The 18,656-nt window shown below is 37.5% G+C and overlaps 1 protein-coding gene across 4 annotated transcripts in view; it reads right to left on the bottom strand.

Annotated features, from left to right (window-relative positions):
• Positions 1 to 18,656, bottom strand: part of ANGPT1 (angiopoietin 1) — a 253,373-nt gene that overhangs the window by 76,465 nt on the left and 158,252 nt on the right. For all 4 annotated transcript variants that reach the window (XM_008569695.1, XM_008569687.1, XM_008569713.1 and 1 more), the window contains exons 2-3: positions 15,315 to 15,470; positions 3,957 to 4,078 (exon numbers count right to left, since the gene is read on the bottom strand). In XM_008569695.1, the coding sequence (XP_008567917.1) occupies positions 3,957 to 4,078; positions 15,315 to 15,470 (278 nt within the window). The remainder of the gene's footprint in view (positions 1 to 3,956; positions 4,079 to 15,314; positions 15,471 to 18,656) is intronic.

Here is an 18,656-nt window from a genome sequence, read left to right on the forward strand (position 1 = left end):
GTAAGTTTTTGTCAGCATGTACAAAGAAATGAATTTCAAATTAAAACCTGCATTATTTGCAAAATATCTACATTACTAGAAAAGGGAATTATTATAATCCTGAAAAAATTATCATTAGAAATAAATGGTTGATTTACATATGTCAAAAATCTCAGTTTTCTATGGAAATTAGAATTTAACGAGGAAAAAGCTCATCAGCAGAAGAAATGTATGTGCTTGGGATCAGGAGTCAGTTTCCTCCGAGAGCATGGAGTACACAGAGATGCTTCTTTCACTAAACCCAGAGTGGAGCTCTTTTCAGAGCTTGCACCCTGACTCAGTTTTATTGATGGGACAGAGAGAAAAATGTTTAAGGAGTTTGCTTTTTAAAAAATAACATTTCGGGCCAGCCCAGTGGCGCACTGGAGAGTGCACTGCTTGGGAGCGCGGCGGCGCTCCCACTGAGGGTTAGGATCCCATGTGGAGACCGGTTCCCGCTCACTGGCTGAGCACGGTGCGGGCGCAACACCGAGGGTTGCGATCCCGTTGCCGGTCCCCGGTACAGGCGTGACACCAAGGGTTGCGATCCCGTTACCGGTCCGTAAAAAAGACAAAAAGGGGAAAAAAAATAACATTTCATAGAGTTCTATAGCACAAAATGATGCCAGGTGTTGTATCAAAATCATGATCGAAAGACAGAAAAACCAAAATGATCTAAAGAAACTAAAATTATTTAAGAGAGAAGGGATTTTTCTTCTTTTTTTAAAGGAAGAAAGAAAAACAAGGAATGAATATAAGGAGGGAGGAAAAGAAGTAGAGACAGAGAGACCTCAGTACAAGTGATACTTAAGGACAGCATTTGTCTCTGTAGTTAAGACCTTTCACGCCTCCCAGTTTATTTTGTGGTATCCTGACAGCTAAAGTGTCAGATACAGACCAAGGTATAATAAACATATCAGTAGAGAAAGAATTGAAGAATGTAAATTCATGCTGGCAACTTTCTAAAAGACAAATCATAGGTGGTAGCATACATATTGAGAGAGAGCTTAAAACCACCTTAGGTTACACCTATAAAATGAAATATCATGAAGTTATTAAGAATGATATTACAGGGGTATTTTATTGATATATAAAATATATCTATCTCCAACGTAAGCAGGCTGCAAAACACTGTGTATAGCATGACACAACTTTTTGTGAAAAATATATATTTATAGATAATAGACAGCAAAATATGTAGCTCTCTTTCTGCAATGAAACTATGGTTTTTAATTTTTATGTGTGTACTTTCTCCTTTTTCTACAATAAATGTGTGTTATTTATATAATTATAAAAATGAATAACTCAGAAAAATAAGGTGATATTGTCATTGTTTTACTTATTTATGATTTCTAGACAAATATTTCACAATAACATCTTGAAACATATTACTGTAAATGGGGTTCATATTTAGTGACAAAACTGAAGCACAGGTGGGGTGACCCTAAGTCAAGGGACCGTTGAAGTAACATATACCTGTTGCATACATGGATATGTCTGTTTGTTGTGAGAGTGCAGTAAAATAAATGGGATTCTTCAGTAGGATTTTCAATTCCAGAACATTTTATATCATGCAGCCAGTTCAGGGTCAAGTCCTATCAAGTTTATTTATAATTGTACAGTTAACCCCATGAGATAGTACACGATAAATAAATGCAAAACTTAGAAGTACGAGTCACAGAGCCTGAGAGACCCTTTTCAGATTCTAAACCAAAATCCAGGCTTATCTTCTTCATGCAGACTTTCAACTGTAATTGCCAGCACTGAAGTCTACTTTTAGCATGAAGTTGGGAAATCCTTTTAGGTTGTAGACAGTATGAAGAGGCCATGTGTTGCAGTAGACACAGGAGGATTAACAGCAAGGAAACCAGGATTACATTCCCAGCTCTGTCACTAGCAAGCTTTGTGACCTTGAACAGGTCACTCACTTTCACTGAGTCTCTGTTCCCTCATCTGTAAAGAAAGAAGGGAACTAGCAGTCCTCTTAGGTGCCTTACTGGCTTGGAATATGGCAGAAGATCTAGTTCCACCAATACGATGGTTTTTAACTAGCTTTTATCTATACAGTGATCTTTAATTCAATATAATGCACAAGAACTGAAACTTCTTCAAGTCCTTCAAATACCCAGAATAAAATCCAATTAAATACAAGGTATTTGTCCTACTCTGGCCATTATCAAAAAGACAGAGAAGGGCCAGCCCCATGGCTCACTCAGGAGAGTGTGGTGCTGCTAGCACCAAGGCCGTGGGTTCGGATCCTATACAGGGATGGCAGGTGGGCTCACTGGCTGAGTGTGGTGCAGACCACACTGTGCCGAGGGTTGTGATACCCTTACAGGTCAAAAAAAGAAAAAAAAAAGAGAATAACAAACGATGGTAAGGATGCAGAGAAAGGGGGAATCCATATATTACTGGATATACACTCAAAGGAATGGAAATCATTATATCAAAGGGATACCTGCACACCCATGCTTATCACAGCTCTGTTTACAATAAGATATGGAACCAACCTAAATGTCCATCAATGAATGAATGGATAAGGCAAATGTGATACACACACACACACACACACACACACACACACACAATGGAATACTACTCAGCCATAGAAAAGAATGAAATTCTGACATTTGCAGCAACATGGATGAGCTTGGAGAAAACTATGTTAAGTGAAATAAGACAGGCACAGAAAGAGAAATACCACATGCCCTCACTCATAAGTGGGAGCTAAAAATTAAATGAATAAAAGAAAAAGAAAGAAAGAAAGATCACAATAATACATTGAACTTACAGAGGAGAGATCAGAATTATGGTTACTAGAGATGGGAAGGGGCAGGAGGAGGAGAGCTAGCAAGAAATTGGTTTATGGACACAAAGAATGATTATGTTTTGTAATGATGAATATGCTAATTATCCTGGTTTGATCATCACACATTGTACACAGGTACTGATACTCAACTTTGTATTCCACCAATATGTATAATCAAATATGTATCAATCAATCAGTATGTATAATCAAATATGTATGATCAAGTTGTCCATCATCAATGTTGATGACTTCAAAATAGTATAGTCTTCTGCTGTCCTAGCTCTTAAGATCTCTAAGTCAATTACTGAGATGATTCATTTGAAAACATATAATAAATTATTGTTAATTATAGACACCTGGCACTACTGTAGACCATTAGAATTTATTTTTCCTATCTAGCTGTAATTTTGTATCTCTTAACCAACCTGTCCCTATTCCCCTTTCTTCCTACCCTTAGCAGCCTCGAGCCACAGTTCTACTCTCTACTTCTATAAACTTGGCTTTTTTTTTAACTCCTACATATGATTCATACTTTATCTAACATAGTGGTGTGATGACACTATAAAGCTAAACAAAAAAAAATGTATTACATCCAGAGTAAATGACTTTAAATAAATAAATACAGAAACCTCTTGATCAGCTTTACAGGTAAATATTTTTCGGAAAAAAATATAAATTTTGCTTCTGTCTAGTGCAAGATCTCTAAACTGAACAGTAGCTTTGCAAAAGCTTAAGAGTTGGTTGAATGATAATTCAAGATGCTCTATTTTTCTCTTTATTGTTATAGATTTTAATTCTGCTGAAAAATGTCAATATTTTGTGTCACTAAATTTAGCCAAATAATTTTGGTGGATATGGAGGGATTTGAACGACTGAACATTAGAGAAAATAATGCTAAAAGTTATAAGAAGCAAGTGTTCGAGGAGTATAAGCAACAGTATTAATCTTATTGTTGACATACTTCCTGTATTCTCCTTAAGCCCTCCTTTCTTTTCATATTAAAAATTAATTTGGCTCTGTATTTCTTTTTCACAAACCACCTCAACCTGATTTTTGTAAGAGGTGGCAGGAAGATGGAGGATATAAATAAGTACAAATGCAAATACTTTTGGAATAGAACAGTCCTCACCTGTTTTTCTCATGAATCTTTAGAATTTCATTTGTCTGTTGAAGAAGTTGCTTTTCTAGCTTGTAGGTTGATAATGAATTCTCCAGCAGTTGTATTTCAAGTCGAGAAGTTTGATTAAGTACCTGAAGATAAAAGATAAAACATTTTAAACTTTGATCACAAATCAAAGGGCTAAAAACAATTATTTAGGACTTTTAATTTAGTTTTCTTTTCTTTATAAATAATATTTCTTTAAGAATAATTAATCATGTAGTCTACATTCTACTAACTAATGCCTTACATGTCCCCTAATCACTATATTGGTTTCATTGCTTCTGAATGAAAACATTAAATTGTTAAATCCATTTTCATATTTCAATTTTCATGTCCTGAAACCATAGGATATTCTACTGTGCTAGTTGCTTTATATATTTTATCTCCAATATTTATAAATGCAAGGTATGTGATGGAGTTTGGATGTGTTGTCCCCACCAAAACTCATGTGGAAATTTGATCTCCAATGTGGCAGTGCTGGAAACTGATTGAGTCATGGGGGCAGATCCCTCATGAATGGATTAATGCTCTCCCTGGGGGAGGAGGGGTAGTGAGTGAGTGAGTTCTCCCTCTGTTAGTTCCTGTGAGAGCTGGTTGTTTAAAAAGACCCTGGTACCTCCTCTATCTCTCTCTTGCTTCCTCTCGCCATGTGATCTGCTTGTACCCTCCAGCTGCCTGCCACTTTCCGCCATGAGTAGAAGCAGCCTGAGGCCCATGCCAGACACAGCTGTCCCAGAATCATAAGCCAAATAAACTTCTTTTCCTTATAAATTATCCAGTTTCAGGTATTTCTGTTACAGCAACAGAAACGGACTAAAACAGTGAGTATTAGTTCAAGGTCTTAGACATTGTGAATAATTAAGGATGACTAATAGGAATGTATGCACCTGCCTTGATCCATCACCTTATAAAAACAAATTAAAAATGTGTGAACAACTCTTGACATAGTTTAGAGAGATTCATGATCACACATATAATGAGCACCTATCACGTGAGGTCATGCTAGCCCTTGCAGATGTCATTTCACTTAATAGACATGGCCACCTGTTGAAGGAGGAATTGTTATCATCACTTTACAGGTTGGGAAACTGAGGTACAGAGAGAAGCCCAAACAAATTCATGCAAGAACCGAGGGAAGAGCTATGTTTCAACCCCATATAGTTTGACTCTGATTCTACTGCTCGACACAGAAAACTATGAAGCAGGAGAGTCAAACAATTCTGGGTCTTAATCTCGGGAGATAAAGTGACCAGGAACCTAGATTTCACGACAAGCAGATGTCATTTTCCTTTGAAGCCCACTGCAGGTCCTCTAGAAACTGTAAGTGCTCACTTATTTTTGAATCACAAAGACCCCTTTTGCTAATCAGACCTTAACATGCCACGAGACTGGGAGCTGCAAACCCAAACCCATCACTCTCCAGGCAGAGATGGCACACTCCAGTCCTAGCAGATGCTTTCAAACTGTGTCAAAGTCCTGTCCCTGCCTCTGTCTTGCCCCTTCCCTCCTTTCCCTTTTCAAGAGAGGTATAAAGGGCAAAGAAGAAGGTAAACTAGTTTTAAAAGATCTCTGCATTATTTTAAAACTTTTACAGCTGCCACACCTTTTTTAGAACTACTTATTGAAAAGGACCTGGGAAAACTTCTGCAGGGTATATCTAAACTGTTTTCTAAAAATGACACCATAAGAACTTTCCTCCTTGTCTATAGCACATCTATTTAAATATGGGATTATATCAGATGCACTTAGAAAGCCGTTTCAAAATACACTGATATATCCAGGGATGAGCTTGGGCTGCAGGAGGTTGCAGGGGCCAGAGCAGGAACTAGGCTGAGGTGAGAGAGGCAACTGCCTCAGTTGCAAATTCAAAGAGGTGCTAAAAAACTCAGTAACCTTGGTAAGTTCTATTTTAATGCAACATTAAAAAAAAATAAAATTAATACAAAAAATTCCACATTGAACAGAAAATCATATTTATTTATTTATTTATTTATTTATTTATTTTCCTTTTTTCTTTTTTCGTGACCGGCAACGGATCTCAACCCTCAGTGTTGCGCCTGTACCGGACCGGGACTAGCCACGGCCACGGGATCGCAACCCTCGGTGTTGCTCCCGCACCTCGCTCAGCCAGTGAGTGGCCGGTCTGTATGTGGGATCCGAACCCTCGGCGGGAGCGCCGCCGCGCTTCCCAAGCGGTGCACTGTAGCAGTGCGCCAACGGGCCGGCCCCAGAAAATCATTTTTAATAAAGACAGGATGTGACCGTGTGTATGCCTAATTCAGTTTGACTTGGTCTCAGTTACCTTACCCTAGTCCTAGCCCTGCAAGGGGTGGGGCACTGGGGCAGGAGGAGCTGAAGCAGAGAATAGTGAAATGGGGCATTTATACCTTAAAAAAGTTTAAACTGCTATGGTTCATTTACACAGTCATCATTAATATAGATTTGAAAGCCAGTGTAAAGTTCCTACTACTAATCATATCTTTTGTGGAGTGTTTTAAGAGTTTAATAAAAATTAATATTCTGTATCATTTAATTTAAAGAAAAACAGGATTTGAAGGTGGAATTAGCAGCAGCTCAGAGGAAAAACTGGTAAAGAATTTAAAGATTGGGGATATGCAAGATATAACTTTCAACTATTAAACATTTTTGTACAGGTAAGATTATTGAATGACAATTTATAAAATAAGGAAGTAGGGAATGAAACATTTTTTGGTGACACTTAGAACAGTGCTTGGCATGGAGAAGACACTCAATATTTGTTTATGAGTGAAAGGTACAGTGTCTCACTGAATCAAGCGTATTGCATACAGTTAAATAAAATATATTTTTCCCCTTCTCTGTACTCTCTGATCTTCCTGACATTCTCAAACACCAAAGGACAATAGAACAAAATGGAATCATTCAAAATTAAAAATGCGGCTGCCTATACCTAAGTCTTGAGAGCCCTACAGCTTCTAATTTTCTTCTTTCTACTTTGCCCTACCTCTAGTTCATTTGCCACATAACAACCAGGGTGAACTTTTATAAAACATCAGGGAGATCAGGATACATTAAATAGGCTAGTGGGTTCCTTTTGCAATTAGAAGAAATTCCAAAGTCCTTAGCCTGGCTGCAAGGACCTATGTGATCAGGACCCCGCTTACATCTAGGATCTCACTTCCTGCCACTTTCCTCCTTGTTTATTATGCTCCAACCACGGAGCCTTCCTTCTGCCACCTCAACGTGCCAAATTTATTTCCACCTCATGGCCTTTGCACTTGTAGTTTCCTCTGCCTGGAATGCCCTCCTCTCCCCATATATATATATGGCTAATTTTTTCATGATCATTCGTCATGCTCCGAGAGCATGGCCACCCTCTGTAAAGTAATTCCCCATCACCATCTAGCAGGTCACCCTGTTTTATTTCCTTTCTGGAATCCTCACTGTTAGAAATTGTCCTGCCTATTCACTTATTTGTTGTCTTTCTGCCGCACTAGGATGTCAGTTGCATGAAATCAGGACCGCTCCTTTGAGCCCTCTGAACCTCCTGCCCCAGCACAGGGTCCCACACACTAGAGTACTCATAGTATGTGTTGATGGTGCTCTGGACAACTGATAGTGAGTTGATTTCCACGTTGGGTTATGGTCACAGAGAGGGTAACAAGCCCACATGAATATCACACTAGACTTCAACAACTATAACTGCCCAAAGCAGCATCTGAATGTGGGAGACAGAGTGAGACCAATCTCAGAAGTCTTGGCTAAATGCTGGTCATCTTGGGCCAGTTCTGAGAACAAATGCCAGTCCCTTTCCTTTTTTCCCCATCATCTTGACCCCATTTCTGCTTTATTTCAACTCTTTCCACTTATGGATTAAAATAGGCCTGAAATTCAAAAGTGGACAACCAAGAGAATTGTATAGCAAACTTTGATAAATTGACCACTTTCTTGCCATGTGTCTATGGAACTTGCTGCTTAGCAATAATTGAAGTGTTCCATTAAAATGAAAAAACACATTTCCTTCTCAGTCTAAACACATCCCCAAAGCACATCTCTGGGGAAGAAAAAAGAGAATAAAGAAAAAGGACGAGAGAAAGAGTAAAGAGAAAGTCGAAAAAGCCTCCATGTAACAATTTCAAAGCTTAAATTTTCTAGAATATTCCACAAAATGACGAAGACATAAGATCTGAATCTGAGGATTTATGGACTATAAAATTTTAGTCCTTTCTTTAAAAAATATACCAAAATTTAAAAATAAAAATTATTAGTTTTCCAGAGAAAGATAGAAAATTTCACACAGTTCCCTTTAATACTTTTAAGAGTACCTCTTATCTTCTTAAAATTATTTTTTTGTTTCTTAATTTCCTTTTTAGATTATTCATTACTAGTATATATTTGGCATCTAGCAACTTTGCTGAATCCATTTATTACTTCTAACAGTTTTTTGTTAAATCTGTATGAATATATATGCATTTATTTCCACAACAGTTTATAAAGTATCCTGGATTAAGTCTAGCGATGATCTAATTGAAGTTCTACATCCTGATTTTGGGGCACTTAATCAATTAATTGCTTTATATGTTTAGATCAGGTACTAAGTTTATGGAATCTACAATTCTTATTTCTGGCACCATCATTTTTATTTTTCAACTTTCTACTTTTTTAAAATTAAAACATAATTGATTATACATATTTGTGGGGTACAGAGTTGAGTATCAATACCTGTGTATAATGTGTGATGATCAAATCAGGATAATTAACATGTTCATTATTACAAATGTAATCATTCCTTGTGTCCATTAACCAATTTCTCCCTAGCCCCTCTCCCCCTCTCCCACCTCTAGTAACCACAGTTCTCTCCTTCTGTTCCGTTCTCTCCTTCTGAAAGAAATAACAATCACAATGATACATTGAACTGAAACTTAATATTAACACTAAAAGAGAGGTAGAGATTTAGGTGGAATATAAGAACCATAAAAGAAAATCTCTTTCAACAGCACATTCATTTTGAAATAAGCCTGTTTGTAGGCTTATAATTACTTTTTCAAACAAAAATAATGTAACGTAAATATGATGCTTTGGCAATTAGATTTTTACAGAAGAATGAAGGCTGATACATGCAGAATATATGAGAGAGTTAGAAAATCACCATTTTACAAAATTAGTGAGGTAATTTATTTGGTCAATGATGCGCAACGTGACGAAGTATCACCTTACATGTTCTTTGTTAATTTCCAAGAGGAAGGTGAACCATCGGGGTGGGGGGGAGTGATATGGAGGCTACGACCCTAACCAAGTGGACAAACTTGGCCTTGCTGAGTGTGGCCATCTGGCAAGTGTGTCTCTTGGTGAGATGCAATTTGAAGTGACCAAGAATTCTACAGAGTGCTCCTACCACAGTGTTCAACTCAACCTAAACAAGCTTTTAGCTGCAACTCACAGTTTAAAGAAACTACAGGAGGTGGAAAAATAAGTTAAACGATATGATAAAGAAATATTAAAGCAAATTTAGAATATGAAACAATTTATAAAGCAAGTGATCCAGTTTCTTAAAAATGTTAATCTTAGGGAAAAAAAAGAATATTACTCCAAATTAAAAGTGACTATTAAATCTCAAAAAGTAAAATACCTATAAAAATCTAGGTAGAGCAATTGAGAAAATATGAATGTAGAAATTAGATAATCTAAGAAAATTATTGTTAATCTTAGTTGTTACCAATTATATATTATTATATGTAATATATATTATATTTATAATAGAATAATGACCTCATCATATTTAAATATATATTTATAATTAATATAACCCTATATTATATTTATAATATAATAACCTCATTTGGTTATAGAGTTTAGTAGAGATAGTACTTATATTACAGATGCAGAAATTGTGGGTAGAAATAACTTATCCAACATAACTAACTCACAGAAGGGTCAGAGTGGAACCAGGTAGTCTACCTCCAGAGTCTGGCTTCTTTTCCACAGGCTCAAGTAACTATAAACCAGCAGTGTCTCTCAGGCTAAGAAAGTTCCCCCCTCAGTTAATAACAATTGCTACCAAAATAGTTTCTTTCAAGTCAACATGAGGTTTTTGCTTATTTGTTTTTTATTGAAACATAACTGATTATACATATCTATGGGGCACAGCACTGAATATCATTACCTATGTGCAATATGTGATGCTCAAATCAGGACAATCAGTATATTCAATATTACACAATGTAATCATTTTTTGTGGCTCTTCACCAATTTCTCACCAACCTCCCTCCCCCTCTCCCACCTCTAGTGGGCTCAGTTCTGTTCTCTTGATGACATTCAACTTCTCTTCCCAAACACACACTAAAATCACATTACGAGGCTGGAAGATGTCCAAGTTTTTCATGCTCCCTGGAGTGCAGAGAAAATATGTTCAGCCAATGTTCTTAGTCAGTCAGAACATCTTTGCATCTATGCAGTACACTGCTTCTGTTCAGAGTCTTATTCTGACCCATCAGCTGTTTGTGATTACCATCAACACACCACCCTCAGGATACTGCCCTTGGCCTTGGTGGCATTGGGCTGAAAACTACAGATATTAAGGGACTAAGTTAATTTGATTATTTGTCAAGTATTTATTGAGTCTACTAGGTACCAAGTCATGTTCTGATTCCTAATCATAGAGCAGTGAACAATGGCAAGGCAGAAAAAATCCTTGCTCCCTAGGAGTTTACATCCCAGTGCAGCAGTTGGTCAGATTTTTCTGTAAAGGGACAAATAGTAAATATCTTAGGCTTGGTGGGCCATATGGTCTCTGATATAACTACTCAACTCTGCAGTTGTAGCAAGAAAGCAGCCACAGACAACATATAAAATAGAGTGTGGCTGTGTTCAATGAAACTTTATTTACAAAAAGAGATGGCCAGTCCAATTTGACCCATGAGCTGTAGTTTGTTAACCCCTCTCCTAGTGGCTTATCAAATACTTTTTCCAGACCCTGTAAGAAAATTAATTACCAGGTATTTCTTTGGATGACACAGTAGCAAATTTATTTCACTGCCATTTCACTTAGACCAAGTTTAAGTGTTTATTTAACTATTCCTACTTCAAGTTAAAGAGATGCAGGGGCTCAACTTTGAGAGCTGCCCTTTGAGAGCAGATATGAGAAGAAACCTGTTTCTGCCTAGAGATTCAGGCTCAAGGAACAAACTGTTCCTGAACTGCCTTAAATTTCTAATCATGCTGTTAAGGTCCAAACAACAGGTTTGATAGTTTTTGACCTGTGAGAAGCAGATGATTAAATGGGATTAGACATGAAGGAAATTTATTAAAAAAATGTCTGTGGGGCAAAGTTGGGAGGAAGCCAGAGGAGGCTGGGAGAGCCTTCAGACTGGGACGCAGGTCTGACCGCAGAGAAGAAGAGATGGGAGGAAGGAGGTTGGGTGGAAATCCTAACTGTGAGAAAGTTCGGCAAGGCTGATGGGGAGCCCTTAGTCAAAGTCCTGTGTCAGCGGAGTCCTACAGCTCCCAGAAGCAGGCCTAAGTATCCCTGACACAATGAGTCATTGCCTGGAAGTGGCCACTGGGAATTGTGGTCTCGGCACCAACACAGTGATGGATTTCAGAGCACAGCAACTGGGGCCATCGGTCAATTACAGTCCCCACAGTAGGAGATTGTAAAGGTGCGTGTTTATGGCTGTGAGGAAAGGTGCCACAGCTAATTAATTTGACAAAAAGTTAAGAAAGAAATAATTTTAAAATGTTTTGCCACATGAACTCAATTAAACTCACTGAAAATAAGGACTGTTTTATTTGTTGTTACATTCTACCTAGTGCCTACTAAAACATCTCATATCAAGGAAGTACTCAAAATATATCTTTTAAAATTTGATTAAATTCCATTTCTAAGACCATAGTTCCCATATCAATTACTGAAAATTGGAGGAAATCTAGGCTTAATGTCTACAGAACTTCTCTATAGTTACATATTTGGCAAGTGACAAGGACAACACTGGATCCTAGGACTATGTTGAATGATGTGACTGACACATGGGGGAATGGCAATATCAGGTGGTACCATCATTGTCATCAGCAGAGCAGCAGTGACATCTTCCTCTTTTATGGAAAGCAGTCAGTGGCTGCTATGAGGTCCACATTACCTTTTGCTTTATCTAATTGTCCTTGTTTGGACCCATTTACTGTCCTGCAACCTTCAAAAAAGAAGGGAACCACAGAGAAGCAGCACAGGCAGCTGTAAAGCACATAGACTTGAATGCCAGACTGTCGGAGCGCAAACCCTCGCTCTGACATTTACTAGTTTCTTCATATGGGGCAAGTCACTTCACCTCTCTGTTTCAGTCTTTTTATCTTTAAACAAAGGATGGTAATACTATCTATCCCACAGGACTTATTACTATTACTATTATTATTACATAGCTAATATATGGGCAAAAATTGCTTAGAACAGAGCCAAGCACAGTTATTAGAGGTGAATTTTAATGCAATGTGTTTGTCAATTAGTTTTTCTAAAACCAAATTTGCCTGAGAAAGAAGCGAGAAGTAGAATTACCCTACAAGATGGGACATGAATAATTCCTGAAACTAATTCCTTCACATTGCACACTTGGAGAGAGGAACTTGGGGAGAAGAGGTATAGCAGATAACTGATACAAACTGATAACAGAGTGAGAAAAACACTGTAAGCCGGACTAAGGCAGAAGGAAAGGGCATGGGTGTTGGTTCCTGTTCCTCACCACCATGGCCAGCAGGGTTACTTAGATTCTCAGTCTCCTTTCTGATCATGATGCTTATCAAGCACAAGAGTATTTTAAAATGCGTTTACAGTAAAATCATGCTGTACCACCTTTTGTTAAGTTGCAAGTCTAAAAGGTCAGCAGAGGACTAGAAAGCAATAAGTTACTTATCTTTATAACATCTTCATGTGGAAGCTAGGGCACTAAAAGATATTGCTAAAACATTGCCAGGGGTTTCTGAAATAACTAAGGACCTGAAGTCAGTTCTAGGAAAGGCAACACTTACCAAGATAAAGCCAAGTTACATGAATATAGGAGCAAAATCATGGAAGCGTACCTGGACAGCACAGAAGGATCTGTTGTTTATAAATGCTTTTTGTACATGAACAGAGTACATGAATAACTCAGGATTCATTCTGTAAACTTGGCCCTGCAACAGGACTTGAGTGCACTTGAGTGGTTATGTCTAAGTAGAGCATGTCCTCCTATTGCAAATAAGCACCACACGGGTATACATTTACATGAAAAAGGTCTGGAGCATCACAGCACAAATAGCATAAGCAACTGGAAGACATTAAACTAAAGATAACAATAACACATAGGCTTCACTTCTTAAGACAGAACATAGTTTGAGCCTTTGTCTTCCCTCTACTTTCCTCTCATTGCTAGTTCTTATGGATTTGTTTTGAGATGTTTTGGGGATTCAGCTATCTTAAAATTGTTCTTTCTATATGAAATAAACTTTCATTGGCCTTTAATTATGAGTTTTAGCTTTTCCACATTGGCAGTAGTTATCCTTGTTCTTTAATTTTCTGTACTATTTTCTATAAAGTACATATCTCCTGGCCTTAAGGAGGCAGAACAAGTCGTTACCTCTTAAAATGTTACACACTGTGCATTTTAAAAGTTTGGAGATTAACAGCTAACATTGAGACATTTTTTACCCACAACTCCAATTCCTAGGTGGAAAGAGAACAAAAACAATCCACGATAAGGCTTTTAGGGGATGGAAAAAAATAAATAAAACTCTACCATTTATGTCATAAAAGTTGATAACAGAAATGTATAAAAATTAATTTCAAATGTGCAGTCAAGTAGAACATATTGTGTGTTTCAGGTTTTGAATATATGAGAATGTTCTTTTTTTTTTCCTGACCAGTATGGGGACCCAAGCCCTTGACATTGATATTATAACACTGTGCTCTAACCAAGTGAGCAAACCGGCCAGCTTTATGAGAATGTTTGTAGGAGATGGTGAACATTCTGTGCTAAGAAAAATAAGAAAAAAATACAGTCACAATGCTTATACCAAAAGAGGCCAATATGCATAAATCATCAAACTTGCTTATTTGATAATATGTGATTAAATAAAGGCTTGAAATTTTTAATTACAATATGTAGTTTTTCCCTTTTTTATCTGCCATATTTATCTGATGTTAATGTACAGCAAAAATATATTCTCCAAAGTCTATGTGATTTATTCCTCCCATGTAATCAACATTTAAGTTCTTATTCAATTTGTTAATTATTAGTATTATTAATGAAGGTAGATAGAAAAAGAAAGAAATGAGTATGCTGGAGTTTGAGTCCCAAATTCTATTCACTAGCTGTATAAGTGTGAGAAATCACTCAGATTTTCTGATCTGTCTGCTCTGAATGGTTTTCATAAAAATCATTTGTACACAGGAAAGTTGTCTGTATGATATAAAATGCTCTATCCATATACATTATCATTGTTATTTCTCCTTAAATATCAACATAAGCTGTGATGTCATTGAGACAAATGAAACAAAATAGAAATAAGATTGAATCTTATTTTTGTATTTGTATATTTCAACTTTGATGATTGAATCTTATTTTTGTATTTGTATATTTCAACTTTGATTCTGAAAATTTTACTACATTGATATAGAATCATCCCTGGAATTTCAGAGTGGTCACTGGAATAAGCATTTCCATGGCTGAAAAGGAACCAGGAGATCAGCTTCTAGTCATCAAAAAACATTTGTTGTTTGCACAAAACTGTAAGAGTGGGTTTGTGACAGTGACAATTAAAGGGCATACCTATTTTTTACTGATTCACACTCATATATGTCATTGTCCCTGCTGGGGACACACACACACACTCCTAATCAGTGGGGGCACACACACACACACACGCACACACCTGATCAGTTCATTTGGGATTTTCCTTTCTATCTACTGAATGTACAAAACCTCTGCAGGTGCCCTTATGCTAGAGCATTAGCTAAGACAGAACAAGACAGTTCAAAAATGCACATCAAAGGCACCAATTTGACCCAAATGGTTATTTTGTTTGACAGATATCATATCACAGTTGGTAGCTGCAGTATTTATTTGAATTTAAACGCTGATTAGGTCTTTTGCCAGCCCTGTTTTTGCAAACACATACAAAGCTAAATATACCAACTCCCATTAAATCAAAAGAAACATGCATAGCATGTCAGGCAGTCATTGTTGTTATTACCAATAAACACAAATGTGTATGTTTCCCCAATCCCAGTGCTGAAATGTGCTCTGTGTTTATGGAGCAAGCTACAGGGAAAAAAAAAAATCTTCCTGATTGAGTCTGTGGACTCTGGCCCTGGGGGTGTACCTGGGTCTCAACATCTGTCAGCTTTCTGGTCTGCTCTGCAGTCTGAGACAGGAGGCTGGTTCCTATCTCGAGCATGGTGGCCGTGTGGTTCTGAACTGCAGTCTGCTGTATCTGGGCCATGTCCGACTTCATATTTTCCACAATGTAATTCTCAAGCTGCAAGAGATAGAGGACAAAGCATACTACATTACAAGCAAAGCCTCCCAGTTGGGGCACGTAATATTTACAATGACAAAACAAGACACAGCTGGCAAATCAGCCATCTGGCAGGGATCCTCTACATCTCTGGGAGTTAGGAAAATGGGAGCAGAGCACACAGGAATCCAATTTTTAATAAACACCTAATATACAGACACATTTACATATAGTAATTACAATCATAATAAAAATTTGCACTTGGATCATGCTTCCCATTGCAGACAGCATTTTGTTTAACTCTCACAGCAAGGATATCAGTTATGCACAGTCTTCCTCACTGTTCTTTCTATTTTATACCTGAGGAAACAGAATCAGAGAGGGTCAGTGATGAGCCTATGGTCACCCAGCACGAATGCAGCAGAGTTGGCACAATAATTTTTGTCTAAATCTTGGTGCTCTCATCTTTCCATTACACCGTACTGACCACTCATCTCAAAAAAATACAGCATCCTGCTTCCATTTTTGTAATGATAAATAAAAAACATCATGCTGCATTGGGTCAAGGGGACAAGAGATGAGAGGAAGGCTGATGTCTACAATGAAAGCCTTTAAGGGAATATTAAAACAGAGGCAACAATGTGTGAAATGAGCTGCAGAGGCTGAGAGCTAGTCATAAACATTCTCCATTCTTCTTTGCAAGCTCAAAAACAGGCACTGAAAGTATTTGCTCTTCCAGTTGGGTAACACTTAGTTCTTTATGGTGCCATCTTAGAGAACACTGTGGTTGTAAAATAAATGGTACCATAGGGGCCAAGAAGAAGTATTAAGTGACTTACTATGAGGGAGCCTGGAGAAAAAAATCTGAGCATATGTACTGCTTGAAAAATACAGAAGAAGCCTGCACCTCCCTGTCAGTGCATTTAATTCTCCCTGACCACTACGTGGTGACTACATTTTATTACCCAATTACACATATGGGGAAATTGCATCCCAGAGAAGTCAGGTCCAAGGCCACACACCACAAAAACAGCCAGACTTGGACTTGAGCACTGCAGTACTTAACTCTCACACCAACATTTTTAACCACTTGATAGCTCTGCCAAGACATGCTTCACAAGCTGGGCTCCAAATCATTAACAGCTACATGATTTTTACTGATTTAGTGAATTATAATACATCCAATATTTTATAATCCATAGTAACATTATAATCATGTGATAAATATAGGCTAAATATAAATTCCCCTTTGGGAAACTTTGGCAGTTCACTTTCTAACATCATCCCTTGCTTATTCCTATTTATCAAACATATATATTCTCCAAGCTAACAAAATAGAAAGGTTAAGGGCCGGCCCGGTGGCACACTCGGTAGAGTGCGGCGCTTGGGAGTGTGGCGGCGCTCCCGTCGAGGGTTCGGATCCCATATAGAGACCGGTCCGCTCACTGGTTGAGCGCGGTGCGGGCGCGACACTGAGAGTTGCGATCCTGTTACCGGTCACAAAAAAAGACATAAAAGGAAAAAAAAAATAGAAAGGTTAAGACTCAAACTCATATTATTATTAACAAATTTTGAGTTTGTTCTTGGTCAACATAAGGTAAGTACCCTTCGTCCTTTATCCCAAAATTGGAAATAGGGGAAAAACATTTAACCTATAAAAATTTACCATGAAACAAATAAAAACGGATTAGAATAAAAATCTGAAAATTATCTTAACAAAATGTAAGGTCTCGAAGCCAAATCTTAGCTTTATTCCAACTGAACTAACACATTTAAACAACAAGGGAAGGGTAGAGGAAAAAACTGTAGGTAAGAGTAGTGGACATCTGTCATTTTGGATTCTACGTCATATATTCCCCTTTTCCTAATGGCATTCCTTAACTTTCTTTTAAGAAATTATCTTTCCCCCATTTAGAACAAATGCTTCAGGTAGTGGGTCCCTGTTTAAGCCTGGCAAACCAGAACGGTCTTACTTAGTAAGTGTGAGTTGTTCGAGAATGGAAAGATATTGTAAGCAAGGCCATTAAGCCTCAGTTCTGGAATTTTTGCCACACTAGTTTACAAAACAACTTATTTTTCCTTTGTGGTTTGCTAGTACGTAATACACATGCCTGACACTGTTGATACCCCATTTTGCCACTACAAAACCAGAGCCAGCCTAAGAATGAAGCCAACCCACAAAAATAGATAGATAGATAGATAGATAGATAGATAGATAGATAGATAGATAGATAGATATGGAGATAAATATAGCTAGGTTATGTAAATAGAAGGATACCTTTTGAGCACCTGGATCCAGCCATGTTTTTAGCCAGATCCACCCTTGGAATTTCAGCTGTAAGTTGCATGATCTAATAATCTCCCCCTGAGTAGTCAACTTTCTTTTTTCCTTCAATCACATTGATTTAGGTTTTTAACACAGCCCAAAGAGTTTTGACTATTTGATAGATGTTCAACAAAACAAGCCTCAGCTAAGCAAAAAAGCTGTATGTTCTTTGCTTGTCCAGGGAATTTGGGGCTGTATATGACTGTGTATATCCTACAAAATGGCAGGTAAGTCTGCATTGTGAAGAAGATACCTGCCTGCCATTTATAGATGATATTATCAATTACCTACTACGCAGCAAAGCTGAGTGCTTTTTCTTTATAACTGTTTTATAGATGAGACTACTGAGGCTTAGAAACCCCCAAACAACTTGCTCAAGAACAAGCAAGAACTCAATCCCCAACTTCAAAAGTCATGTTCTTAACCTCTAACCTATTTGTCCTGGCACTATTTAAATTACTCTATGCCTTTTATTATACAGCTCCTAAACCTTCAGTGTTCATCAGAACTACATGGGAGAACTTTAAAATGCACATGGAAGCACAACATGCCAGAAATCTTCAAGGGTATGTACTAGGAAACCATATATTTTAAAAAGCTTCCCAATGTAATTCTGATTCAGGCAAAGAACCAGTGTTTTTCAACGTGTGGTCCATAGAACACCTGTCTATATGAGAACTATTTGTGAACAATCAGCCATGTGATAAGGAGTTTTTTCCAGGATGTAAATCCTATCTATGTCACTAAGCACACTCTTTAGTTCACCTGAAGTATATGAGCAAGACTTTCTCAATGAAGAAAATGATACTCTAATTTACATCCTGGTGCAAGCTTCTTACCTTGTTCGAAAAATGACAACATTTTCCTTGACTAGTCCCGAT

This window comes from Galeopterus variegatus, unplaced genomic scaffold (genome assembly GCF_000696425.1).
Source record: "Galeopterus variegatus unplaced genomic scaffold, G_variegatus-3.0.2 Scaffold28, whole genome shotgun sequence".
Taxonomy (NCBI): domain Eukaryota; kingdom Metazoa; phylum Chordata; class Mammalia; order Dermoptera; family Cynocephalidae; genus Galeopterus; species Galeopterus variegatus.